Source organism: Felis catus, chromosome C2 (assembly GCF_018350175.1).
Source record: "Felis catus isolate Fca126 chromosome C2, F.catus_Fca126_mat1.0, whole genome shotgun sequence".
Taxonomy (NCBI): Eukaryota; Metazoa; Chordata; class Mammalia; order Carnivora; family Felidae; genus Felis; species Felis catus.
Genome location: NC_058376.1, coordinates 68,525,787 through 68,542,547, shown reverse-complemented (window position 1 = coordinate 68,542,547; position 16,761 = coordinate 68,525,787). Strand labels below are relative to the sequence as shown.

Sequence of the window (16,761 nt, the reverse complement as noted above, 5' to 3'; positions counted from 1 at the left end):
AGCTCACAAACATCCTTCCCACTTTGTCTCTTTCCTTAATAACTGATGCTCTGAATTCCTTCAAAAAGAGAAACATTTTTAGTGTAAATACCGAGCTTAAAATAAAACGTGCTCAAGAGTGATAAGCCACACATTCATTCATTCACTTATCCGTATGTATGGGGTACCACAAGCTTGGCCCTGTGCTCTGTGTTGAAGAAACAGATGTGAACCAAAGAGTGTCCCAGTGCTCAAGAAGCTCACACTACAGTGAGAAAATCATACTATAATTAGTAGCAACTGGTGAAGGAAGTGATCTGGAATACAAGCAAAGATGAGCAGACCTGGCTATGCACGGCAAGGACAAACTCTATGGGAGCATGGAAGGGACTGGAACACTGAGTTTAGCAGGGAGATGCAGCATTGGCTGGGAACCTTCCAGAAGGTGCACAAGAATAGCACCAAGACCTTACCTGCTTTGGTGGGGCTGGCCAGGTATTTGTGATGTGACTGGGGCTGGAGCTATTTAACTTCCACCGCACCACAGAGTTAGGAAGTTGAGTGGAGAAGTTTTCTAAGGGTATGCGAGTTATGAGTAGGGAGAACACTGGATAATTAAGTCTTTTCTCCAGGCGAAATAATCGTCATATATGCTATCTATTAAGGCCCCAAAATGCGAAGTGAAACTTCCCCCAAGTGATGTATGTGTGCCCCGAGGCCAAACATCTCCAGGTGAGTTGCTAAAAATTCATTAGTGATAAACAAGCAGGACCTTGGCATTGCCCCAGAATGAGGTCAAAAGAGAAAGCACTGGTTCTTTACAACCCAGGCTTGTAGCGGGCTAGGCTAGCAGGGCTGTGTCACCATGCCCATGTAAACTTTTTAAATTGACTCTGAACTAATCACCAACTTCATTTGATCTGTAAAGATCATGATTCAGTTTTAAGAAATCAGAACTCCCTTAGTGGGACTTTGGCCAGCCCCACCATGGTGATGGCTCTCCTCCCCACAACCTTTCATGAAAAGCATATGGATTTTTCCATGCTCCCTAGAGGGGCCAACAGTTATTTTTCTGTTACCACCAACAAAAACGAAACAAAAAACCCTCGGTATTTGTGTGGCTCAGGGAATGCGAAAAACTAGACAGACACGTGGCACAGAAGAGACAAGGCTGGCAGGTGGAGGCTGCCCAGAGATGACTGGGACCTTCAGTGAGTGGTCCTCAGCCTGGTGAGGTCTGACTGTCCAGTCTCCCCCGCCCTTGCTGCACCATCCTGGTTGTTCTTCCTTCCTGAGGCTCGTTTCCTCAGCGGCTCCTCTTCCCCCTCCTGTCCCTGAAAGATGGGCACTCCTGACACAACCCTGCCTCCTGTCTGCCCCCCACACACACACACACACACTGCACACTCTCCTTCAGAGAGCGCCTGCGAGTTCGGGTGTCCGACTCCCCACCTGGACTGCCTCTTTCTGCTGTCGTTTCCACGGCTCCTCCAGCCCCACATAAAACAGATCCCTGGTAAGCCTGGCAGGAAACTTCCCCGTGAATCTGCTTGTGCTTTGGGCCCACCACTGGTCACCATGCCCCTTTTGCCGTCACTGGGCTGCCCAGCACCAGGAGCCTTGGCCTGCTTTGGAGCCCAGCCCCAGTAATTCTGGAGCCCTGATGCTCTGCTGATGGCCCCTGGCCACCCAGCAATACCACCTGGGCTTCTTGCTGGTTTCCTGGTTATTTCATCACTGGCCTTGCTTGGAGAAGCACTGAACTCTCCTGGTCCCAGCAACTCTGGGGAGTTCTTGCCATCCACCAAGAACAGGTCTGAGTCACATGCCCAGGGCAGCGGGAGGGTGACTCCTTGAGATTTGCAGACCTGCCCTCTCCCTGCACCCTAGGCCCCTTCCTCCCACCGCCTCTCCAGGTGAGAGGGAGAAGTCTGGGAGGCGGCCAGCCCTGCCAGGCCCATGGGCCTCACTCACAACGTGGCCTCGCAGCTGGGTCGCGGCCTTCTGGAAATGTGGCATTATCCTCTTGCACACGCTGCACCCTGGTCACAGATAGAAGAGAAACAAACTCAGTTACGGTGGGTGCCGGACCCCTATGCCCTGGCTTCCCTCCCCTCAGGCTAACCTCTGCCAGCAAACATTTATTCAACCTGCAGAAGGGCAGGACTGCTGCTGACCCTGAGGACACAGAAGGAATAGAGGCCCTGCCCTCCAAAGAGCTTACCATCTTGATAGTGTAGATCACGACACAGCCCGGCAGTCCCTCGATAAATGTGGGACTGACTAAGCAAATGTGACACAGCTGGAGAAGGTCAAAGCGTGGAATAGTTTAGGGCTGATCATGAGTTCAACAGGAATACAGGGAACCCGAACAGGTTGACAGGAAAGCACAGTCAGGGACTGTAAATGAACCTGAATCAGATGCCATTAGGAAGAAAAATGTGCAACCACGGGTACAATGACTCTTGGGATTTCCATGCCCCTTAAGCAACAAGAATAACTGGGCAGTGAGTGGAGACGGGCTGGGTGTGAAATACTGACTCTGGCCTTGCAGGAGGCGTACCAGGCCAGGATTGGCACACCTGAGGGCCTGTCTTCCCTGGATGCACTGCGTGGTAGCCCTGGACATGGCTCTCTGGGTGATGGCTCCTTCTGGCAAATGAGGAGGGTTGGAGCAGACAACCTCAGGCCCCTTCCAGCTCTGACATCGAGGATTCTGTGATGTCTCTGGCTCAACCCTCTGTGGGGTTCTGTGGTCACTCTTCTCCTGGGATGATGAAGGGCCCCCAAGCCTTGGGGGACACAGGGCCAAGATAGCCAGGCCCCAAACATCCACTACTACTTCAGAGCGACCTTGCTTTAAAACCTCTCCGCCCACCCTGCCCCCGCATCGATCAGAGCAGGCCACATTTCCATAGTGATCCCACAGGACACATGTACCAGTTTCTTCAGACATAAGGAATTCAGACATGTCAGGATGTTACTCTTTCTGACAGCCGCTCTGCTGCAAAAAGGCTTTGAGATGCACTTAAAGGCTGTAGACACCAAAGCTGACCAGACCCCTGTGTCAGGCTGGATCTCATCTCAACATGACAGTGGGGACAGGGCCAAGCAGCAGTAGGTGGACAAGCTCTAATCCGTGTTTAGCTAACACCTTGGCAGACTGTGGGCAGAGTAATACAGATCGGAGAGGTGCTCTCACCCACGGGGCCAGACAGATACAGACACTGGAGAACTGTGAGCAGGTCCAAGGTTCCACAGGAACCTCCCCAGCACAAGTCCGCTGGACCAAATGTGATGCAGGGGGTTTTGACATGGAACTCCCCAAATGCCCATGGTCCTCCTGTGACATTCCTGCCCAGCAGACAGACGGACACACACTGTACACACACCAGCCTGGGCTTAGGTTCATGCCATTAGTTCAGGCTCAGACTCAGGGGGACTCAGGAGTGTGGGAATGGTTGCAAGGACAGCCCGCAGCATCTGTCCTCAGAAGACAAGATGCACCTTTCTCCATCAGCTGCCACACACAGCCCCATCCCCACCAAGTGTCATGAAGAAAAGAACGTGACATTTGTCAGGGGACACTGTTCCCATGGTGGAACACTCACAGAGGAGGGAAACAGGGACAACAAGGCCGACCCAGCCAGGTGCCCATGCTCCATGGTGGATGACACACAGCAGGGACAACGGGGGGCACACAGCAAACAAGATGCTCAGCTCTGGGGAGCATGAGACCCAGGTCTCCCCTTGACTGTCTGCTGCCTGGGCTAAGACTGAGCGAGTAGTCTGAGCCTCAGCTTTCCCATCTATGGAGTGGACACAGAGTCTCCCCTGGAGGCTGAGGGGCAGAGCCAACACTTGGGAGGACAGAGCCGGACGCTCAGCAAGGAAGGCACTGTCAATACAAGACCTGAGTGTCTGCACCTGCTAGGTCTGCAGTGGGGGAACACTCCACAGGGGACAGAGGATGTCACTCCCAGGAGGGAAAATAAGTCGGGGGCAGGGGGGAGTGCACTTGGAGTTCATCTACTCTTTATTCAGTGGCTTGATGAGATGGTGGGAGTCTGACGCCCACTGGGCCACATCAGTCAGGGGCTTAATTTATGAACTACTCCCACAGGGGTGGCGTCTCTTTTCCAGCTCTGCCCGTCTGCAGCCTGCAGCAACATTACCCTCATGTCCCCCCCAAATCCCCATGGGTGGAGCCCAGCAGCTCTGGGAGAAGAAGTTAGTGAGGTGAAGAGGTGATGGAAGAGTAATAGGAAGCTACAGGCCAAGCCAGTTTCCAATTTAACTTGACCAAAAATAGAGCTGGTACCATGATCCCTATCTGAATCTCTCTTTCAATGGATTCAACCAGGAGGCACAGGAAGAGATAAGACTAATTGTCACTCTCAAACCCTGAAAGTTAGAGTGGTCACCCTTTTATTTTCTCACTAATTCTGTCAACACGACTGAATAAACAATAGGTCCCAGGGACCCAGATTCCTTGTCACAAGTAAAGCCTCCCACTGCCTTTGGGTTCATTCACCCCGAACATGATCAAAGGATCAGAGTCCTAAAAGACTTCCCAGTTAGGGAACTGGTGTGTTTCCAGGAATAAGCTGAATTATGAGGCCATGAAGGCTTGAGTGGACTAGTATAATAAAAAGCACACGTCTGTTTCAACAAAAACAACAACAAAAGAGTCCTGAGGTTACCTGGGACCCAGGAGGCCATCCAGTCTGACCCCTTCACAAATTTGAACTTAACGGCTCCAAGTTTTCATCCTCCCTTCTCGACTATTAACTGCTCTGTGACACCAACAAGGGACCTAACTTCTATCCCACTTTCCATTATATAAAGGTAATAACTATGCATGCCTCTCTGCCTGCTATGGGGAGGAGGATGGGCACCCTCCCAGACAGCCTGGGAAAGGGGTGGGGGAGATAGCACACACATTCCAGCGCAAACTGCTAGGGAACCACCTTTGTAAGTGATGGACTAGTGTCATTTTAATGAAACCCACACGACTATACCATGATCCTGCCTGTGACATGAACTATATACAGACATATACTCGGTTTTAATCTCATCTAGCCCATACATTGAATCCTGAAAGGTTCTGAGATAAACCAAAGGGGGCCCTCTCCTCAAGGGGCTGGGTAGGCAGGACAATTCCTGAAGCAACTCACAGCTAAGCAGTTAATAAGATCCCTCCAAGGAGAAACAAAAAGGCGTGAAACCAACCAGTGAACATTAAAGAAGAGAATGACCCAAGGTTAAAGTGCATGACCATTCTGAGCAAAGCCTGATCTAACTAGAAGTAGGACACCAGGGCCTCCTTTCTATAGGCAGGCACACCCTTAAGGCCAGCAAGGTATCTGAGAGGAGGCTGGGTTAGGGGGATACCCAGCAATCAACAGGGGCTGGGGACAGGCTATTGTTATGGTGAACTAACCACAGAACCACCAGAACCTCATAAAAGGGCAGCCATCTTGGGAGGCATGATCATTCAGGTGGAAATGGGAGGGGTCTTTGTCCAAAGAACTTCTCAAGAAAAGGGATTCAAGGCAGGCTTACAAGAGTAAATAGAACTGAAATGAGAAGTTACAACTCACATCATAGAAATACAAAGGATCCTAAGAGACTAGTATGGACAATTAGTCACCAAAAAAAATTGGATAATTTAGAAGAAATATGCAAATTCCTAGAAACATATAATCTTCTAGGACTAAATCAGTAAGAAACAGAAAACCTGAATAGACCAATTACTAGCAATGAGATTGAATCAGTAATCAAAAACCTGCCAAAAACAAAAGTCCAGGACCAGACAGCTTCACTGATAAATTCTTTCAAAGATTCAAAGATTCAATATCTATTCTCCTCTAACTCTTTCAAAACACTGAAAAGGAGGGGAATACCTCCAAATACATTTTATGAGGCCAGTTACTCTGATACCAAAACCAGACAAGAACACCACAAAAAGAGAAAATTATAGGCCAATATCCTTGATGAACATAGACATGAAAATCCTCATCAAAATATTAGCAAACCAAATTCAACAATACATTAAAAGGATCATTCAACACAATCAAGTGAGCCAACAGACACATGAAAAGATGTTCAACATCACTCATCAGGGAAATGCAAATCAAAACCACAATGATATATCATTGTGTGCCACGCCTGTCAGAAGGGATTTTATCAAAAAGAAATAGCAAGTGTTGGCGAAGATGTGGAGAAATAGGAACCCTTGTACACTGTTGGTAGGAACGTACGTTGGTACAACTACTATGAAAACAGTATGGAGATTCCTCAAAAAATTAAGAATACAACTCCCATATGATCCAGCTGTTCCACTACTGGAACAGTATTTATCTGAAGAATATAAAAACATTAATTTGAAAAGATACATGCACTCTATGTTTATTGCAGGATTATTTACAATAACCAATATATGGAAACAACCTATATGTCCATCAGTGGATGAATGGATAATGAGCTGTGGTATGTATAGTATATATACGTGTGTATATATACATATATATATATATGTATATATATATACACATACACATATATACACAACAGAATTACTACTCAGCCATAAAAAATAATGAACTCTTGCCCCCTGCAACAACAAGGATGGACGCTGAGGGCATTATGCTAGTGAAATAAGTCAGAAGGAGAAAGACAAAAACCTTATCATTTTACTTCCATGTGAAATCTAAAAACTAAACAAAACAAAACAAAACAAAAACAAACTCATAGTTCAGTGGTTACCAGAGGGGAAAGGGGCCTGGGGTGTGTGAAGGAAGTCCACTGTGGGGTGATGGATGATAGCCACTGATACTCCTCCAAGCCACGGACAGGCCAGGGCACACCTACATCCCACCACACATGGCCCCTCTCTCTCCAGTCTTTAGTTTTCTGAAGGGCATTATGCAGATCACAGAGCCACAGCTCTAGGGGCCTTACATAGGCTGTATTCCAGGGTTTTTCAATCTGTGGGTTGGGACCTGTTAGACTCCAGGGTGGCCCAGGCAGAATATTTGAGGCTTTGTAGAACATACTATCAACTAATTAACTCTGCTTAGCTTTTGAAAGCAGCCACAATCTATAAACAAATGAATATATCTATTCCAACAAAAATTAACTTACCAAAAAAGATGGACAGCCCACAGGCCATAGTTTTCAGACCCTCTATTAGAGGGTTATAGGAAAAACCAGTAACTTCTGGATAAAACAAAATAGACTGGGGTGCATGGGTAGCTCAGTTGGTTAAAGCATCCGACTTCAGCTCAGGTCACGATCTCATGGCTTATGAGTTTGGGCCCCGCATCGGTCTCTGTGCTGACAGCTAGGAGTCTGGAGCCTGCTTCAGGTTCTGTTTCCCTCTCTCTCTGCCCCTCCCCAGCTTGTGCTCTGTCTCTCTCTCAAATATAAACAAACATACATACATAAAACAAAATAGAAAAACGAAATAGTGCATACTACATCTGGCAGAGTAGATGGCAAGTAGTAAGGGTAAAGTATGGTTTTGTAAAACTGTGGTTTCAGCTTATTTACTTAGTCAACTTATTTACTATAAGTATATAGAAGTTACATGTATACTTATAGCACCAGGTTGCCATGAAAAGTATTTTTAAATTAATACTAGGAAATACAGTCAAAAAGTCTGAAAGCCACTGCTCTGATACACTCTCTTTTCATATAGAAATGGAAACTGAGGGGGGTGGGGGCACCTGAGTAGCTCAGTTGGTTAAGCATCCGATTTTGGCTCAGGTCATGATCTCATGGCTCCTGAGTTCGAGCCCCATGTCGGGGTCTGTGCTGACAGCTTGGAGCGTGGTATCTGCTTCAGATTCTGTGTCTCTCTCTCTGCCTCTTCCCTGCTCACGCTCTCTCTCCTCCTCAAAAATAAGTAAATATTAAAAAAAATTTTTTTAAAGCAATGGAAACTGAGGGGCAGAGATGTGAAGGATTTGAAGATGAAGGATTTGAAGGCAAAGGATTTGACCAAGGTCACCCAGCTTGATTGTTGGCATAGCTGGAATTAGAACCTGGGTCTTCTGGTTGTCATCTCAATGATCTTTCTGCTGTTCCCATGGCTTTGTGCCTCATCTAGAGAATGAACCAAAATATGAGGCCCTTTTCTCCCTGGTCCTGATTCCCCCACACCTCCCAGGTGACACCAGCAGAGGTGTGCAGGAGCCAGAGCTGGGCAAATGGCTGCCTTGGGGGGCTGGCCAGGCTCTGGCTGGTGAGCAGCAGTGGACCTAGAGGGTGAGGCATGGCTCCATCGGCACATAGCTCCACCAGGCACACAGCTGGTGGGAAAGGAATACCTGGAGAGACCTGTGTTGTTGCTAGGTAGAGCTTGGGGCAAGGAGGGCAGAAGGATGCAGATTCTAGTGAGAGAAAAACTGATGTGGACAGTAGGAGGGGAGGAGCCAAATGAAAAGGCAAAGAGGCAGACGGAGAGATGGGGTGAGGGACGCACTTCACATTCTAAGACAGTTGGGGCTAGTTCCCAGTCCCCCGCCTCCCAACCCCCAGCTGCCCCTCCAAGAGGCTGAACAATGAACTCTGGCCCAAAGGAGAAAGGTCACTCACAGGGGGCATAAAACATCATCAGGAGGGGCTTCTCTTCCTTCTTCAGGAGCCGTCTGAAGTCCTGAGGCACAAAGAGAGAACACGGCAGGTCACACACACGATAACACAACAGGGAGGCAACATGCCCCTGGCTCTGGAGGGTGGGGGCACCACCATGGTGGAAGGAGCTGTCCAGCATTTCAGATGTCCCATGGTCTGACATGGGGTTTGGGGCATGCAGCCAGAGTTTCAGCCTGTCAGGAGCTGGACGATCGAGACAATCTGTACTACCCCTGCATATTACAGATGAGGAAACTGAGGCCCCAAGGGGGCACATGGCTTTCCCAAGGCCACCTGGTATGATGAAGTAGTCAGGACCAGGCTACCAGCTTTACCTGCAGCTCCACCTGAACGATTAAAAACCTGCAAGGAACTATTTATGTCCTGTGAGGCTCAACCAGCCTGCCCCCTCATGTGATTTGTGGAGTGGTTGTGTTGTAGGGGGTTGGTTGTTTTCACGTGGCCCAACTTGGCTAGACGGAGATCTGCTGGTTAAGGTCACACAGGGCTAACCCAAACCTACTGTCTCTTTCCCCAGCCCTACAGCCACCGTCCATGTGCCCAGGAGCCCATTGTGTGCACAGGAACACACAGATGAGACATGCCCTCCTGCCCCCATGGGGTACAGATCATCTGTATTTGTAAAACCCTCCAAACAGTGCCTGGCACATTATTATGCAATACATAATTATTTGTTAAATAAATACAATAAATGCAAAAAAAAGACATTTTTATATTTCACAACAGTGCTAATGGAGAGACTTCAGTGTCAAGCAGGGTCAAAGACCTTTCTTCCAACGAAAGTCAACGATGTTCCGGAAAAAGCAAATCTATCAAGGACTGCAGAGAAACGCAATGACAAAGCATGTTTTGATTAAAATAATTTGCTTCTCTAACCAGTTTCCATAGAAGAAAATTAGAGGTTTTTCTCTTTTGAATAATAAGGAAAGTAAAAGGAGATTGCGAAATGCAGCTTTCTGGCAGCAACAAGGCATTAGGTAAATAGATGAGGGTACATCCCGCTCTATGGAATACTACTGCATCATTAAAAACGATGAAGAGGAATATTTAATGTCACAATAAGATATGCCTGTTACGTTAAGTGGGGGGAAGAAAGCAAGTTAGAAAGCAGCATATAAAATGTAATGACACTTTTGTGAGTAAAAATATGTATGCATTATGTTGAAAGCCTGGAAGGCTACAGAAAATACCAGCAGTGGGTACTTCTCAATGGGAAGGGATAAAGTAACTTGTTTTTCTTTTTAAACTTAAGCTGTATTTTCTAAATTTTCAACAATGAATACGCATTGCTTATAATTTTTCAGTTAGATAAAAAATATTACAAATATTTTGTAGGAATTTAAAACATTTTATAATAAATTCTGAAAATGTTCACCCTTGTTTACATAACTAGAATTATATAATTTTACAAAACAGAATTAGCAACTAAGATCTTTGACCCTGACTATGGGTAGAAAATGCAAACGCTTTGAAAATGATCTTCTGAAATCCCTGGAGAAAAAACCTGGAGATCTGAGAAGAAAAGGGTTTTCTGAGCCTGTAGCCATTTGGTTTCATACCCTGGGTAGTAACAATCATTACATTATATTTAAAGATGCTTAATTACCTTCAACAGTGCAGAATACTAACCTCACAAATACAATTGGCAATTAACTTGAATTGGGAACTTTTAGTTATTTTATGTGGAGATTCTATCAGCAGAAAGGCAGCTGTACCTTAAACTTCTACAGAAAAGTATAGCAAGAGGATTGCCTACAGGTGTGAAAACATTTTTTTTCTCCTTAATATTTCTAGTTACAGAAGAGCGATCTTAGGAGTTTCAGGACATGATCATCTCAGGGGAAGGAGACAGCAGGCAATCACTTTCCAGAAAGGCTAGAAACATGCATTATCACAAAATCTTCCCACGAGCAACAGTGAGTTTAGGCTGCTTGTTTTCCTCATAACTACGGGCACAGATGCCACCACCTCCTGACATTTGCCCCTCTTCCCCTGCCAGCAACATACTTTTTACCTTCTGATGATACTGGCATTTTCTATCCCAGAGAAATGCTGATGGCCAGCCCCTTAATTCAAATTGCCCAGCCCGTAACGATCACACATGATCCCTCCTCCAGAAAGTATAAATGGCATCCTTTTCTTCTGGATTAACAAGCATTAAGGGTCAATAATTTTAAATGAAAAGGGAGGGGAGGCAGAGGAATATAAAAAGTACATTTCATGTTATCAAGATAAGAACAAACATTCTCCAGTTCCTATCACAAAAACAAATGACAAGTGTTAGCGAGGATGCACTCTTGGTGGAAATATAAACTGGTGCAGTCACTATGCAAAGAGTATGGAGGTTCACCCAAAAATTGAGAGTAGAAATCCCATATGACCCAGTAATTCCCACTAGCTGGTATTTACCCAAAGAAAATAAAAACACTAACTTGAAAAGATATACATGTCCCTATGTTTACTGCAGCATTATTAATTTTTTTTTCCAACGTTTATTTATTTTTGGGACAGAGAAAGACAGAGCATGAACGGGGGAGGGGCAGAGAGAGAGGGAGACACAGAATCGGAAACAGGCTCCAGGCTCTGAGCCATCAGCCCAGAGCCTGACGCGGGGCTCGAACTCACGGACCGTGAGATCGTGACCTGGCTGAAGTCGGAGGCTTAACCGACTGCGCCACCCAGGCGCCCCTACTGCAGCATTATTTACAACAGCCAAGATACAGAAGCAACCCAAGTGTTCATCAACTGATAAATGGATAAAGAAGATGTGGTATGTATGTATGTGTATATATATGTGTGTGTGTGTATACACATACATATATACATACACACACACACACACACACACAACAAACAATGGAATATTACTCAGCCATAAAAAAAATGAGGTCTTACCATCTGCAGCAACATGGATGGATCTAGAGGGTAATGCTAAGTGAAATAATTCAGAGAAAGACAAATACCATATGATTTCACTTATATGTGGAATCTAAGAAACAAAACAAACGAACAAAACCAAACAAATAAAAACAGACTGATAAAACCAGAGAAAAAACTGGTGGTTGCCAGAGCGAAGGGAGTGGGGGCATAAGTGAAACAGGTGAAGGGGATTAAGAGGTATAAACGTCCAGAAGCGCCTGGGTGGCTCAGTCAGTTTAGTGCCCGACTTCATCTCAGGTCAGGATCTCACGGTCTGTGGGTTCCAGCCCCACATTGAGCTCTGTGCTGACACCTCAGAGCATGGAGCCTGCTTTGGATTCCGTGTCTCCCTCTTTCTCTGCCCCTCCCCTGCTTGCATTCTCTCTCTCTCTCTCTCTCTCTCTCTCAAAAATAAATAAACATTTAAAAAAAATTTTTTAAAGAGGTATAAATGTCTAATTATAAGAGAAATAAGTCACAGAGATGAAAAGTACAACAAAGGGAACAGAGTCAGTAATACTGCCATAACTTTGTATCATGACAGATGGTAACCACACTTCTCATGGTGAGCACTCTGTAATATGTAGAACTGTCGAATCACTATGTTATATATCTGAAACTAATATAGCACTGTATGTCAACAGTATTTCATAGATTTTTAAAAAAAGGACATTCTCCTTCCATCTACAAAATAGCACTGCCTGCCTCACAGACCATCTGGAATATAACAAAGACGTTCTTGCCCATCCTTAGGTGAAGACACAGCCAAACAAATGAGGTACGCACGTGTCACAATACATGGATAAAGATGCACATTCAGGTCGGGTGGGGCAGGCTTAGAAAGGAGGGTCAGGTTGTATGGAGACTATAAATCAGAACCACTGTTCTACTCCCTAACTCCCTAGCCCAGCCAAATCCAGAAATTAAAACTTAAGAGGGTAAATAATTTGCTCAAATTTACATGACTTAGAATTATAGAGATCTGACCCAAGTCTCTGGAACTCCAACCCAAACCTCTGAGATTATTCTTAAAGAAAACAAAAAAACAAAACTTACTTTTAAACACACACACACACACACACACACACACACACACACACACACACACACAGCCAATCCCAGCAATGACTGGGTTACATAATAAGGAAAGGCTTTTTAAATGGATATTTCTCTGAGAAAAATCTAAACACATTAAAATACATTAAATAAGGCAGTGAAGAATGGGAGGTCTCAGGCAAGGTCTCAGGCAGCCAGTCTGTGATCTCCTGTGGGTTCCGTCACGGAGCTGGGAAGGAGAACAAATATTAGGGGCCTAGGGGCCCGGCTCCCTTGGAGAAAAGTACAACTGGTCTCTGAAAAGTCCCATTCCTCATTTCTTTGGGCATCCCTCCTAGGGAGACCCTGGTTGGGGGAAGCTTCCAGTGTCCACCAGAATTGATGCAAGATAAGTTACCTTTTCACTGTCAATGTGGACAACGTCTTTGGCTCCAGGATCTTCCTCCCACAGTGGAGGCCCTTTTGGATCCTTCAGAAAGGCCACTATAGACTGAGGAAAAGAACAAAGAAGGGAAAAGTCGTTTTAGCCAGGAAAAGAGGGAGGTGGGGAAATCAGGAACCTGCCCCATCTCTCTGCCCAGAGACCCACGTGCCTGGAGAGGGTCTGCATGTCGCACGTGGGCAACCCCATGGGGGGCAGGGGTGCCATTCCATTGCCCACTGACTTCACTGCTGAGGGCCCTAAAAATGCACCCGCACTGCCTCCACCAAAATTTTTCAGCCACGTGACACCTTAATCTGATCAGCTGATCCATACCTACTGTGCTTCTTCATGGACATCAAAGAGGAGATTTGAGACAATTCATTGGCTTATTCAAACCAGAGACAGGCTCATGCTTCTAAGTCTCATCTCCTCCAGGAAGCCTTTCTGATCAATTTGAATAAAGGTCTCCAGTCCTGTCCAAGGATTCCACATTCGTGCAGCCTCCAAAACTGCTGACCACACAAGCAGGTAAGCACACCTAATTGCCACCTGCTCAATATTTTGTGATCTAAACTGGTTTGAGAGTGCGTTAAATCTTGATCATCCTCTGAGGAGCTCAAGCCAGGAAGCCCCCAGGGGCAGGGTGCTCATCTCTGTGACTGCCTACTTGCCTGAATACCCTCCCTCTACATGCCCAGGATGAAGATCTGACAAGGACCTTCAGGATAAAGGACTTACCTAGCCTTTGTCATGTGGACAACTGACTCAAATCTCACTCCCTCTGGGAAAGACACAATCTTCCCATGTGGAGGCCGCTGTCCCTCTACTGCCCTCTATCCCTGCCACACTTCACTGGTCCAGGACAGAAGCAGCCTTCCCTCAGACAGCCATTCTGCGAAATGGTGCTCAAAGTCTATGAGAGCCAGGAACGAATATCAGAAACCAGCCAACCTCCATCCCTTCAACCCTGGAGGGGAGTTGCTGGCTTCCATGCCAACAGACAGAGCCTTCAGCGTCCCCAATTTGATGCAAGATTTTGTGACTTCTGTCCACTTCGATCAAGTCCCAAAGAGCAGATGACAACCTGAATGTGTCCACAAGTGTGGTGGGAGGGAGGAGGGCTGAGGTGAGAAAAGGAAACACGTTCTTCGGGAGGCTGTGCATTCAGCCATCCACTGGTCACGCACACAGGACCTCCGTGAGCTTATTATTTGGGAAGAGCTACTATGGAAAAATGGGAGACAGCTAAGATTTCGTAGAATTTCATTCAGGTAATGCTCCCTTGCTGTTCCAAATGGGGCTGTGAAACGCCTTCTGGCAAGAAGAGAGGGCCATTTCCACATGGCAAAGGCAGGTCTGCCTCCTCTGTCCCTGTCAAAGCTTCCCTGTGACAGTATAAGCCAGAATGGAACTGGAGGGCCTCCTGAAACCCATATTCACCCACAGCTGCACAGGCACCTGCCCACCTGAGCCATGTGAGAAAGATGCTTACAGCTGCCCACCTGTTTCAGAAAATGCCTGGTACAGGGGTTCTCAATCTAGGGTACACGGGCAGCCTTCAGGGGTCTGTGAAACCCCAGCCTCACATGAAAGCATTACTCTTTATGTTACTTTACTTAACATTTACATTTACTCACACGACAACATTTTACATTTACTTCATGCAAACACACTGTTTCTATGAAGAAGATCCATGCCTTTCAGTCGATTCTCAGTGGCACAAGGAACCCAAAATCGGTTAGGAACTATTGCTCTCAGGGGCCTCCTGTCCACGCACCAGCACAAGCAGAGTTAAAGGGTTAGCACCATCTCCCATTCCCCGACTCCCACCCCTGCCTCAGGAGAAAAGACAAGGAGAAAAGACAAGGAGAAAAGACAAGGAGAAAAGACAAAAGTGGATGCAAAGAGGAAAGGAGCCACCCCTTCTAACGTAAGAACTGAAATAATCATACTAGCAATCTTTTGCTTTTCAGGTGGAGATTATTCTTGTTTAACTGAAGTTGAGTGATTCCATCCATAGGTTCTCTCCAAAGCACTGTAACCGATGAGATCTTGGGTGGAAAAATCTGCAGGGAGCCGCATGGGGAACACCCCACTCCCTCAGCCATCCTGTCCTGGGTGCTCTGAATGCCAGGGAAATGGCCCCACACCCACACCTTGGTTTTCAGGACATCTTCACGTCTGGGAAACCACACTCATAGCTACATGGTCTTGGGAGAAGGTTGTCAGAGGGTCATCTGAATCCTGGCTCCCAGGCATCTCCAGTCCTCACCACTGACACATAATAAGGATTTTGCAGGACAGACTGCTGACCAGCAAAAGGCCACTTATACAGGAAGTTCCCCTCTTTGAGCTTCCTGCTCTTTACCCTCACTTGTCTGGTCTCTGGCTTCTTTAGGGGCCACAGCGTGGTGCCTATGACTAGGCCCCCCCAGAACCACACAGGACGACAGCAACAATAGCCAGAGCATGAACCTGCAACTGGGCACCCAACCCTGGCAGGGACTCCTCTGTCTCTCTGGAGATGGAGGCCCAGGAGGAAACTTGAGAAGAAAACCAACCTGTGACCAAGGAGGGCACTGGTCTCAGCTGCTCCTGCTCAATGATGAGCAGAAGCCATCAGGCAGTTATGGGAAACAATATGCTGCTTACCCTTGCCCTGAGAACTCCAGGGACCCTACCCCAGTCCCTGATGACCCTGTGGGCTTTGGGGAACCCTTGAACTAAGGATGCCCTGTCTCCACTAAAGACTCTGACCCTGTCCAACGCTCAGCCTGCTTCTCCAACTTATTGATGCAGAAATCCTAGGAAGGATGAAGAGTGAGCAAATGCCACACACCTGGTCTTTGTAAGGGGTGGACAGAGGCCAGGACTCAGCCTCCCGACCTAGGCAAGCTCAGACCACTTGGGCTCCTTGCTCCTTCCTAGCTACTACAGTTCTGAGCAGCTGCTATTTCCTGCTCCATGATCCCAGGACAGACTGCTCAGAGGGAGCCGCTAAATGTAAACTGAACACAGCCTCCAAAGACAAAACTAAAAGCCCCCGGCACCCCCTTCCATCACTGCATAGCACTTCCCCTGCCCTGCCCGGCTACACGTTGTTCCTGGGGAGTGCGTGTTCTCTCTGAGGGCTTCGGCTGACATCTTAACACAGAACAAGAGGTTAAGAAACTCTAGGTGGTAGAATTTTCTCTAAGTGTCTAAGTGGGTGTTAAGATGAGTAATCAGGCTGAATCTGTATAAGGTAAAGCTGTAGCAACTTAAAAAAGAACGAGTGCTGGTAGATAAGCAAGAAGTGACCAGGGAGCCGAGGAAGAGCGGTAGAGGAGTGGGACACTGACAGCTGCACGGATGGATGAACAGGAAAGAATGGAAGGAGATGGAGAAAGAGAGACAGAAAGAGGAGCGCAAAGCAGGAGAGTCTGAAAAAATAAGTTCAGTCTATGTTGAGAACAGAAGAAATACATGGCCCCAGACAGGGCAGAGGCATGCCGCCCGGACCAGAGATAGGAGAAGACTTGTCTGAGGAAGAGAATGGGTAGCTAAAGGAGGAGAATCTAAAGGCAATCGAAGGACTCAGGGCGGCGGGTCAAAGACCTTCCACACCTATTTTCACGGATGCTTTTCCATCCACTGCTAAATCAGACTTGTAGCAGGGGAATGACTCAGTGACATCGGCGTGTCATCTGAAATGAAGTGCATCAGCCAACAGGTGCCAACCT

At 46.9% G+C, this 16,761-nt stretch overlaps 1 protein-coding gene across 1 annotated transcript in view; it reads right to left on the bottom strand.

The window, feature by feature from the left end:
- Nucleotides 1-16,761, bottom strand: part of PDIA5 (protein disulfide isomerase family A member 5) — a 91,370-nt gene that overhangs the window by 40,542 nt on the left and 34,067 nt on the right. The window contains exons 6-8 of the mRNA XM_003991711.6: nucleotides 13,013-13,105; nucleotides 8,581-8,641; nucleotides 1,954-2,021 (exon numbers count right to left, since the gene is read on the bottom strand). Coding sequence (XP_003991760.1) covers nucleotides 1,954-2,021; nucleotides 8,581-8,641; nucleotides 13,013-13,105 — 222 coding nt within the window. The remainder of the gene's footprint in view (nucleotides 1-1,953; nucleotides 2,022-8,580; nucleotides 8,642-13,012; nucleotides 13,106-16,761) is intronic.